This window comes from Grammomys surdaster, unplaced genomic scaffold, assembly GCF_004785775.1.
Source record: "Grammomys surdaster isolate TR1022 unplaced genomic scaffold, NIH_TR_1.0 136, whole genome shotgun sequence".
Taxonomy (NCBI): Eukaryota; Metazoa; Chordata; class Mammalia; order Rodentia; family Muridae; genus Grammomys; species Grammomys surdaster.
The window spans coordinates 1408446-1420877 of NW_021604594.1; the positions used below are offsets into that span (position 1 = coordinate 1408446).

The 12432-nt window shown below is 43.2% G+C and overlaps 1 protein-coding gene across 2 annotated transcripts in view; it reads right to left on the reverse strand.

The window, feature by feature from the left end:
* Itgav (integrin subunit alpha V) overlaps positions 1-12432 on the reverse strand; it is a 77860-nt gene that overhangs the window by 46287 nt on the left and 19141 nt on the right. For both annotated transcript variants that reach the window (XM_028762897.1, XM_028762898.1), the window contains exons 3-4: positions 8586-8677; positions 4566-4680 (exon numbers count right to left, since the gene is read on the reverse strand). In XM_028762897.1, coding sequence (XP_028618730.1) covers positions 4566-4680; positions 8586-8677 — 207 coding nt within the window. The remainder of the gene's footprint in view (positions 1-4565; positions 4681-8585; positions 8678-12432) is intronic.

Here is a 12432-nt window from a genome sequence, read left to right on the forward strand (position 1 = left end):
TCCTCCTCCTCCTCCTCCTCCTCCTCCTCCTCCTTTTTTACTATGCAGTGATCTGCTTTATTTGGTTTTCTGGGACATCCAGTTGGAAACATAACTTCTTTAAAATTTCCTTGATGGGCACATACTAAAGTGGGTGCTTCTGACAATTTAAAAACTCTCTTCTTTTTTTTGGGGGGGGTGGTTTCTTTTTGGTTTTTCGAGACAGGGTTTCTCTGTATAGTCCTGGCTGTCCTGGAATTCACTCTGTAGACGAGGCTGGCCTCGAACTCAGAAATCCGCCTGTCTCTGCCTCCCAAGTGCTGGGATTAAAGGCATGCGCCACCACTGCCCAGCTAAAAACTCTCTTCTTAATACAACAACTTAGTTCAGTAAAGGGCTCAGTGTTCATCTCCACTGATGAGTGACACTTCTCCCGCTTGTCAAGCCTTTAAATACTATGACGACTAGTGATTGGGACAGCAAGGTCGGTCACAAGTGTGCACTAAGCACTTACCAGAAGCTGTTCATTTAGCATTTTTCTTTTCAAGGCTCAGAACAATCTTTGGAGAGATGTGATTATTAGTCGTCGTTTGTTCAGAAGACTAGTGCTAGAGGCATTAAGTGACTTGCCCATAGTCAACCAGACGACACTGTGAACCTGAATGCTACTCAACTGTGCTATCTCAATCAGTAGCCTGGCAGTCATTATCTGAGTAAGGGAGAAGTCAAAGAAAAAACCTAGAAACCTTAACTATCCAAATACGGTTGTCAAGATTGGAGATGAGGAGCAATGGATTCTGGGGGAGCACAGTGTTGAAAGAGTCTGCACACTGTGTGACTCAGGCAATTTTTCAACAGATGGACATCTGGCTAGTGCTTAAGGCCAACTGTGGTCATGGATATTGCCATTAAAAGCCACGAACAACCACAAACAGTAAGGAAGTAACTGGAAGACGAGGAGTGAGGCTCTTTATCCAGGCTGTACACATAGGTCATGTTAAAAACAAAAATCAATGAATCAGCAGTCAAACGAACAACAACAACAAAAAAGACAAAGCCAACCACAGCACATGCAAACATAAACCACCACAGCCAAGCAGGCAAAGTTACAAAGAGGTCAGCATGCAGCCTCACAAAGCTGGAATCATCCTGTTCTGGACTGTACAGTTTACTGAAGCATGAATGAACACAAAATATCAAATGGTGCTGGGAGGAGAGACGGGAAGCTTACACATGAAAGAAGAATTTTTAAAAGAAACAGAAGAAAAACATAAACCAAACAGTACCTCGGAAAGGCTTGGTCAGAACCAGTGTTTTACCAATAATGAGTGAGAGCTCAGCGTGGTTAAGGGGATTACCCAGTGTTCCAGGTTCACTGTCAGGGGAATCTGAGGGTATAACCCAGGTTCCCAAGCTCTACTCTTCCTCAGTGTCCACTCTGGGTAAGTCACTGCCTTCTTAATTGGGCCTGGTGGTATGTCCTATATCAAAGGTCTGACCAAGTAACACACTACAGCCTGGTTTGCTAGAAGAGTCATTTCCTCTGTCTATGCTTTATGATGCTTTTCTTTGAGATGTTTTACTTAGACAAGAGGTCCATAAACCTTTTCTGAAAAGATCCAGACATTTAAGTTCTTCAGGAAACAGGGGTCGGGGGGTCACATACTATGTCAACTCCAGAATGATTCAGCCTTCTAGACAGTGTATAACCAACTGGGTGTGGCTAGATTCCCATAAAAAGGTCCTTGTAAAGGCAGGTTCACAAGCCACAGACCACTATAGTTAGAATGCTAAGTATCTTAGGAAATAAGACTTCATTACTTCATAATTTTTATGTCTAAAGCAAGTAATGGAAGCATTAAAAAAATAGCTACACAAGATGTGTCGCTAGAATGGTAAGCTTATTCTCTGGTTAGTAAAGCAAGGAAAGGGTTTTTGTTGTTGTTGTTTGTTTGTTTGTTTGTTTAATATGACAGACCTCGAGGTCATAGTTCAAGGGTGAAAGTGCTTAACATACATGAGACCTGAGCTCAACATCTAGCGCCAGAAAGAAAAAAAAATGACAACCTGGGTTCAAATTCTTATTTGACCATTCGGTATCATGGAATACACCTGTCCTCAGTCTCCATTTCTGCATTTCTCAAATGAGAAGAGTGATGATTGGTGTGCTTGTGTGTGCACACGCACTGAAATCTGTATGCATGCATGTGAATGTATGTGCTTATGTATTCTATGACAGCATTACTGACACAGGATGAGGGGCTCTCTCCTCATAGCTATGAAGTTAAATTTTCACAATGAGTGTTTTTGAAAGACAGACATTAAAAACACTAAAGTAGTCCTTACATTTTCTACACACTACCAACAAGGATGCTACTGTGACCTAACCACCCACACATGTAGTGAGACAGATGGCACCAAACACTGAGGATGGAGCTCTGACTTCCTCCACCCAGGCAGGACACGCTCTCTACACAGGTACCATGCCTTCGATGTGTACTTCCCATTTACAATAGAAGGATGATCAAGTGGTCAACTAAGAAATAATTGTTTAATAAAAAGTTTGCAGCCGGGCAGTGGTGGCGCACACCTTTAGTCCCAGCACTTGGGAGGCAGAGGCAGGCGCATTTCTGAGAGTTCGAGGTCAGCCTGGTCTACAGAGTGAGTTCCAGGACAGCCAGGGCTACACAGAGAAACCCTGTCTCGAAAAACCAAAAAAAAAAAAAAATTGCAGTTCCCTAGAGATTCAAAGTTGGAAGCTGGGAGACTGTCAGGGGCAGCCCTGCTTATACACTGAAGGCCTAAAATCAGCAATAGGCCTGACATACATGCCTGCTAACACAAAGTCTTGGGTCTCTGTGGAAAAACACTGAAACAGATGGCTATAAGATATTGTAAACAGGCAGCTTTGGTGGAAATTTACCGGCCTGGATAAGAACAAGTAGTCATAGGTCTTGTGGATAGTCATAGCCTTGGTGGATAGTACCAACTTAGATAAGGACAAGTGAATCATAGGCGGAGTCATAGTAACCTGTCCCCTAAACCTTCACCCACCTGACACTCTGTTCTGGAAGATTATCTGTTCAGGTGTTCCCCCTGAACACCTACGCTCCTGCGTCATCCCCTTCCCCACATCCTGACTTTTTGTGTATATAACTCCTGTGTGAAACAGTAAAAAGTACAGTTTGATCAGCCTATAGACAAGCCGTGATTCTTTGCATTCGCCTGTGTCCCCCATCCTCTCTTTCAGGTGACCTCCCTGGACCCCTGTTTAATGCCCTGCTGGACGGGACAGAAAACTGTGTCAGTCCCTTGACCTAATGTTATATGTCAGCTAACATGGAGATGAATCTAGTAGGAAGTCTTCATGCTGTGATTTTGCTAATTCCGTCTGCTTAACTATTTGGTTGAGCATCATAAAAGATACCAGGTAGACTACCTGGAGTTCCCCATTTATTGGCACAGTTTTACTGTTAATTGTTTCAGTTGCTCACTATTAATCACGGTCAGAAGTTACTACTTGGGAAATTGCCTTAAATAATTCATCTAAGAAATTTAGTAGCATGTAGAATTTCGTACTAACTATGGTCTTGGGTGTTGATGGAACATCTTGTAGACTACGCCCCGTAGACAACAAGGCAAGACTGCATTTGAACGATCCATTTTTTGTTGACTTTGGTTTGTTTTTTGTTGTTGTTGTTGTTGTTGTTGTTGTTGCTGTTGTTTTTTCAAGACATGGTCTCTCTATGTATTGGCTATCCTGGAACTCATACTCACAGAGTATGTATCTGCCTCTGATTCCCCAAGTGCTGGGATAAAGGCATGCACCATCACAGCCCAGCTTGGACAATCTATTTTTAGGTCTTTGGTATAAAGAGGATGTAAAGTCAGGGCCAATCCAACAAGAAGTAGGCTTGCAAAAGGTCTGGGATCTCCAGGGGAAGAAAGACATGCAGAGAAAGGTGTAGCCAAACGATACCTGCAAGAAATCGCCTGGGTATTACTTTCACTGGTGTTTCAACTAACACTAATGTTAGTTTTCATTAATGTTAGTTAAAATCCCAATGAAAGCAAAGCCTGGCAAATTCAAACTTAAGAGGCCTAAATGCTATCTTCACGGTCCTTTGTAAACTCTGGCTCATGAAGACATCCTTTTAAATTTACTTTTAATATCATTATTCATCTACAACTGTGCTTCTCAAACAGGAAACCTTATAGAGCTTGATTAAAATGTAGGTTCCAGGCCTGATCTAGGGACGCAGAATCTTTAACTGTGATGCCCATTTCTCCTTGAGGGAAGCTTACATAAACATCTTTTCACTAACTACGACTGGACATGACATATTTCCAAGATTAGATATTAATTTTCGCAAATCAAGGGTGACCAAACTGAGCCCTTAGAAACAATAAACATAATCAATTCACATTTGCAACTTCTTTGCATGAGCAGAATTAGTTCATTTTGCTCTCTGTCAATCTCACGACGTCTACACAGTTTGTCATACAGGCATACACACATGCATCCCACACAAAAACTAGGCTACTGGGGTCTCTTGTTAAGGGGCAGTGTAGCTTTTCATACATACTTGACCTGCATGGAGCATACTCAACGGTCTTTGTGCCATCCTGAAGAAAGCAAGTTCCAACTGGCTCTCTCTCCTGCTTCATCTCAGTCCTCCAGTGATACAATGGAGCACAGGCCTAAAAAACAAAGGTTTAGTCCATGAAACAAGAATCCTCTGAAAAACTAACAATCCTAATACCTATGCTAACTCAGAATACAAGAGCACTAAACATTGAAAAATTCAAATGCAGCCTCTGCTTTACCACAGGAGTAAATAAAGATTCTAAAAGAAGTGCAGTTGTGGTGGTGGTTGTTGTTGTTGTTGTTGTTGTTTTGTTTGTTTGTTTTCTTCAGACTCTCTTGTCTCTTCGAAGTTTTTCAGGTACAATAAGGAGTAGGTTTTTCTGAAGACTATACTCGTAGCTCACATTTCCTGTCTTCAGAAGTCAGCAAGGCTCTTGTTTCAAGAAGCATTATTTCTAGATGCTGAGCTGAAGGTCACAGATTGAGTCACCTTTGGAACTAAATCACATCCTCATGCTTGTAGGAGATACCCCTAAATTATACAGCAAGCAGTAAGAGCAATAAGCAAAAGTACCCTGCAGTGTTTCTCCTACGTACTTTCCAAATAAACTGTGAACTTTCCAGAAGTTTGATTTCAATATCTCATAGAAGCAATCAAATAATGAATGCTTTAATGGCACATAAAACTTGCAAAAACTTAACAATTTTTAAGTTGCTAGAAGAAAGCTCAGCATGTTTCTATAATAATTTTCCAACAGAAACCCTGACCTCGGACTACTTCATATCCACTCTGCTGAAACTAAAAGCAGGAGCCAATACCCCTGTGCATGTCCTTGACTGCAAGGAGGATGAGCAGCGTGGCCTGTTGGTTTGGGTCGTCAATCCGTGCGCCTCACATGCCCCATCTCACATCTAGCCTTCCGCTCTAAGACTAACACTTGACATGTCCCATAAGGCCCTGCTGGAACATCAACTTGTTAACAAGTTTTCTTTCATATATCATCATCATATTTTAAAAATGTAAGTAAAACTGAAATAATTATGGAGGACACTCCGAGAAAATGAAATTAAAAGTGAACACTGAACAAAAGGAAATGGTTGAATAAAAATCGAGAAAACCCACTCAGGGTAGACGGAAATAACACTAGGTACTGCTTGAAATGACCTGGGATACGGAAGAAATAAACCCAAAGACAAGTGTCAAATATTTCAGATGGACTGAGGTAACAGAAACACAGCCTATACCCTTGTGCAGGCTAATTTTTATGTCATCCTGATACAAGCTAAAGTCATTTTGGAAGAGGGAACCTCAACTGGAAAAAAAAAAAAAGTGCCCTCACAAAATTAGAATGTGAGGCATTTTTTTCACTGTCACTGATGTGGGAGGACACAGCTCACTGTGGGTGGGGCCACCCCTGGGCTAATGATCCTGAGTGTTACATAAAAAAATCAGGCTGAGCAGGCCATGAGGAGCCAGGCAGTAAGCAGCAGCCCTCCGTGGTTTCTGCTTCAGTTCCTGCCTCTAGTTCTTATCCTCAGTTCTTTGGATAATGGACTATCAAGCGGAACTGTAACCTGATATAAACCTTCTTAAGTAGCTTTTGGTCATGGTGTTTTATCTCAGCAATAGAAACCCTAACTACAGTGAACATGATGTTAGTGATATTTATGTTCCATGTTTGGTAAAATTCAGAAATAGAAAGTCACTCTGCTGTCTTTATCAAGGGGGAAACTGATTCCCTTAAGTCTTGCCCTGCAGAACAGGCTGCGGCTGAGGCATGAAAGGAAGCTGACAGATGAGACAAGTGACTCCCCTGGCCTGGATGAGCAAGGGTGGTGGTTCACTGCAGGGCGGGGAGAGAGGATGGACCCTATCAAGAGGTGCACTTCGGAGGTAGATACATCTTATAGGGATCATAGTGGGAAGCCACACCATCAAGGGATAAGTTACTCCTGTTGTTTGTTCATGCTGTTTGACAGAGGGTAACAAGAATCCCACTTTGATCATATTAGACAGACAAATAAAAATAACAGAAAGATAATTTAGGGATACCTCTTTAAAATGTTGGGGTCAACTGATAGCTGATATTGATTTGGAGATCATAATATATAGATTGTATTCACAGACGTGGAGCATGAAAAGACCCTCTGAGTATGGGTCCTTTAGAGAAAACAATGGAGACTCCAAAACATCCCAACATTTCAGAACTGAGCAGAAAAAGAAGTATTACTAGAGACATTTAAAAAGTGAGCAAGACAGGAGGGAGTAAATATAAACAAACAGTGTCACTTAAACCAAGATACGAAAAAACACTAAGCCTGTCATGAAGACATGTACTTGCAATCTCCGAACCTGGAAGACTGTGGGTTCAAAGACAGCCCTGTTACAGAGTGATATCTTGTCTCAAAAAGTGGATGGAGGGGGGCTTAGAAAGTGTGGGGAGGAGAAAGAACTGTGGAAGTGGCTCAGAGATGGCTCTCCAGTTAGAAATACTGGCTACTCTCCCAGAGGACCCAGGTTAAGTCCCCAACACCCACATGGCCACTCACAATTATCTACAACTCCAGTAACAGAGGATCTGACGCCTTTTTCTGGCCTCTGTTGGCTCTGCACAAATGTAGTGCAGGGACTTACAAGCTGGCAAAACATCAATACACATAAAATTGTTTTACTTCTTTTTTTTTAAAGGGTGGGCGGGCAGTCACCACTATGATGAGCAAGTATGTGGTGGAGAGATGGGAGAGAAAGAGAAGTGCCTGGGTTCTGTGCCATTCAGAGGCCGAGCTGGATATATGAGGGTGGTGAGGAACAGTCTGAGGTGAGTAGTGGGTAATGGCACCTGAGGCCATGGTAATTTCTAGGCTGTGCTTCCACCAAGGGCTGTATCTGTATCTGTGGTCCTACCACATCAAGGGTCTATATCGATGTCCATGGCACATGTTACCACCAAAGGCCATGCAGCGGTGGTCAGCAGTCTGCCTGAAACCATGCTGATGTCTGAGGACCATGGTGAGGGGGTCCTGTCCCTCACCAGCCACTGCATGGTGGCACCAGTAGTGACGTGGATACAAGAGAGCTGGCCCCGCTCCTGTGAGAGAGTTGCCCTGGTGTCATGAGCATGGGAGAGTTGGTCTGTTGACCAACTCAGCTACAACTCAGACCCAGATCCAGGGCTGTTGTGTTGGCCCACCTCAACATCTATGAGCTGCTGGAACACATGAAGAGACCTGGTCCCACACTTTCAAAGCAGCAGAATCTACACAACACAAGGCAACAACAGGATATCCTAGAGGAGTCTCAATGAGGGTCCAGTACTGACGGGGTAGCAGAAGCCAGAGGCCTCGATCTAGACCAATGGCTGATTACAATGTATATTTACAAGCAAAGATGTTTGAGCAAAGGGTACACTATGTGTCACACTGTGGCTTCCAGGACAGGATCTTTTCTTTTTTAATTTATTTTTAATTTTTTACTTTCTTTGGTGGGGAGGTTAAAAGGGTGGAAGGTGGATATGGGAAGACTGGGGAATGAGTGCAATTGAGGTGTATGGTGTGAAGTTCACAAAGAGCCAACAAAGAATTATGCTAATAGCCGGGCGGTGGTGGCGTACGCCTTTAATCCCAGCACTTGGGAGGCAGAGACAGGAGGATTTCTGAGTTCGAGGCCAGCCTGGTCTACAGAGTGAGTTCCAGGACAGCCAAGACTACACAGAGAAACCCTGTCTCGAAAAACAAACCCCCCCCAAAAAAATGCTAATAAATAAATAAATAAATAAATAAATAAATAAATAAATGGTGTGTGAGACAACATGGAGACTATCAAACAGAACAGGAAGAAGCGAACAGTATGGACAGTGTGGGCAGAAGGGGCAGCAGAAGCCTGGGAAGCAGCAGAAGCGGAAGAATAACAGCATGCCCACATGGCCAGACCAAATTTCACTCCAACTTCAACATACAAAGCTTCCTGTACTCCACATAAACCGGCCCCCCTCAGCTGAAGTAGTTCCTAAAGACTTACCAAGATTTTATCCTGCTTTGACCTCACAGAGGCTCCAAACCACTGGTGGGACTTAAACTCCAGTGGGTCATCTTTGGCATAATCTCGATTGCCTGGAAAAGAACAGTATGTGCGATCAGAAACAAAGCAGACTGTTCTTAGAACATGAGAATCAATTTCTATCTGGCTAGAACAGTGTACCTTTGTGGTGGGCAGGGGGCATAGCCCTTAGTCCCAGCACACAGGAGGCAGAGGCAGGCAGATATCTATGAGTTCATAGCCAACCTGGTCTACACAAAGTGAATTCTAGGATGGCCAGAGCTACATACTGTGATTACGTCTCAATAAATAAATAAATAAATAAATAAATAAATAAATAAAAAGTGTCCCTTTGATTAGTCGAAAACTTTGCCTACATTGCAGTTATCTCTTGTACTTTACATAGCTAAGGAATACTAGCTAATCAGAAAGTGTGTGGGGCTGGAAGACAGCTCAGGGGTTAAAGGTCCCCACTGCTCTTGCAGAGGACTAGAGTGCAGTTCCCAGGATGCACTTGGCACCTCACAACCATCTGCAACTCTAGTTCCAGGATGCCCTCTTCTGAGATCCGTGCATACACATGGCGCATAGACATTCATGCAAGCAAAACACCAACACATATAATATTAAAAGTAAATCTTTAAAGAAAAAAGAAAGAGAAAAGGCCATGTTAGTGTCTCGGGTTTACTGTTAACATCACCTAATATATTACAGATGTGGGAAAGTCATCATAAGCCAGGTTTTCCAGTTAAATTATTTAGATTGTTGAGTAACTATAACAAACGCTGTGAGCACCTGTTAGGTTCCCAGGCATTCCTGCCATATCATAAAGACATGTATGAATGTCAGAACAAAAGAAATCCCTATGACTAAAATACATATTACCATTTTCCCTCCAAACAATAATCAGTGAAGACAGATCTCTGGTATCATCTTAAATGTTGTACAATATCCTCAGTTCATAACCATATAATAGTTTAGTGAATGCCTTCATTCTGTTTCCAATGGGGCTATTTTGGACTGTTTTATGAAACCTTCACATATATATATATATAAACACAATATCCTTTCAAGTCAAATCTATGTGTTCTTCCACTACATGTGGGAATCTCAACAAAGCATATCACTGGGGTCTAGGACACAAGACCATGGCTAAGTTAAGGTGATCAATTCTCTGAGAGCATGGCACATTATCAACTATTATCATAATGGATATACTTCTACCAAAGCCTCAAGATATGCCCATTTGATATCTTTCTCCCGTCTTCAATCCACAGAACTAGGTAGTCTCATTTCTATACCCAGCCTTTGTATTCAAGGCTCATTTGCCTGAGAAACCTCATTCCTTCCACTTGAAATTCTAATGCTACCTGAAAATCCAGCACATACTCACTCATGACCTAAGGCATGATGACACAGTTTCTTATGGAAACGCATGTCTACTACAATACAATCATTGAGAGCCTATGAATACAGTTGTACAGTACCAACAAAGAAATATCTTCTAGACCACTGGCTCTCAGTCTTTCTAATGCTGCATACACCTCATGTTATAGTGGCCCCAAACATAAAATTAGTTTCATTGTTACTCATATCTGTAATTTTGCTACTGTTATGAATTATAACGTAAACGTGTTTTCTGATGGTCTTAGGTGAGCCCTGTGTAAGGGTCATGACTCACAGTTTGAGAACCACTGTTCTAGACCAAGTTTTGTGCCACGGAATAAAAGGGTAGGTAATCGTGGATTTCTAAGGGTATATTGAGGGCTTTTCTCTATATTAGAGAAGGAAATGTCAGAAAGAGAATTGTGAAGGGCCTTTCCACCATGCTGAGAACGTCCTCCCAGGGATTATTCAAGCACCCTTGTGCTAAGTCATTTTTCTTCGATTATTTTAGACCTGGATGTTTAGAAGTTTCCTCTTTGTAAAATGTTATTTAATTATTCCACTTTCCAAAGCTGTCTCAATAAATGTTTTTCTCAAGAAATATACTTGGCTTTAAGTTTGTGTACAGCAGCACGAGCTGCTGTTGTACATTGTCAAGTAGTGAAAGCTCAGAACAGCCACCATGGTCTAACTCTTCTTAAACACAAACAGACAGATAAGGTACAGACACCTGGAGAAATGGCTCAGATATGGGCATGCCCTAGTCTTCCAGAGGACCCAAGTTCAGCTCCCAGCACCCATGCAGGGTGGCTCACAGCCTTAGAGGAGCCAATGACCTCCAAGGGCACCTGCATACACATGGCACACACCCACCCACAGACATTCAAAAATACATATAATAAAAAATAAATGACTCTTCGATAATAATATAGAAATAAAATATAAAATAAAATAGTATACAAAATACCTCCTCCTATACCATCCCTGAGACACAGATCCTTCTAGCAGACAACCTCAATGGGTTCCTAGGAGGCACTTTCCTCTTGCTTCAAGGCCCTCTCTCTCTTGGAATCTGGAACCTGGTGACTGCAGACAGCTTTACTCCTGACCCTGCTGGCCACCTGGAAGAGCAGTGGCCAAAACTCTTCCTGAGCCTGAAGACTGAACACAGCATGGATGTGATACTAGTAGACGTCAGGTAACTAACTGCTCTCCTCAGCCTCACCCCTAGCAGGCAGAAAAATCATCAAGGAATAAGCCACCGTGAACTGACAGAACACTGAAGACATCTGCCTGCATCAATCTCCAGGTATATATATGTAGCACTTCTTGTTTGAGGAAGGAGTTTGTGCCCCACATAAAGACAAGTTCCTGGAGACCCTCTTCCTTTTCTGAGGACCTGCGCTAGAGCTAGCGCTCCATCTCCTGCTCAGGGACATTCAGTTCCTATATAGCCCCAACTGTACCAGATGCTACTGTTTCAAGTGAGTAGAAATCCTGGTGGGCCCTGGGACCTAAGAGTGAATCCATATCACAGCCTCCCACGTTTGCCTCCTGTGCCTTTCTCTCGAAGCAGGCTCTTGCACAGGCGGAGGAAGTGGCACCACTAGCCGAAGGCCTTCCACAACCTGGATGGGGCAAACCTTTGGGAGATGTGCAAGGCAGTGCCTATGTGAAGAGTGAGGCAGAGCATGTGCTGGTCCTTTTTAGGGATACTGCACATGAGCTAAAGCGTTTGGGGTTTTTGGAAAGTGGATCTGGTTTTGAGGGAGAAAGACTGAAAAATGTGAAAGCTGTCACAAACACCATGAGGAGAGACGTGGAGGGATAGGGCCCCTTTGACTTCAAATACATGGCTCAATGCAACCCTGAGGCTACTCCTGTGACCACTGCCCTAGCTAGTGCCAATTCCAGTTCTGCTGGGTCCTACAGTACACATGAGCACACCCAGGGAGACTGCTGACTGAGGATGACCAAGCCCCAGCAGCCTTCCTTGAGGGGGCTATGACCTCCAGGATATCTTCGACAGATCCTCAAGAATGCTGTAAGGGTGTGAAGCATCATGGGGGGGGGGGGGGAGGTGAGAAGGGGCAAGCATGCACAAGACCCTGACACCAGAGGAGGAACACTTCCTGCAAGCTTAAGTCAGTACGAGGGTCACCCATGCTGGCACCCAGAGCCTGGAACTCCTGGTGAAGAACTGTCTTCTCCCACTACTAGAGTACTTCAAGTATTTTTCTCAGCACTCACTTCCTCTTTACAATGAATCATGCAGTGAAAAGGGAAGCTTTCCTAGAACCATGGCAGTCTTCCTCCTGGGCCTTTTCCCACTGCAGTGATTTCTTCCGTTTGATTGAAAAGGGTTTCTCCGGTTTGGTTCCCAAGATGCAGATGCCCAAAAGGAAAGGAGGGAAGGAGGGAGGGAGGGAGGGAGGGAGGAAGG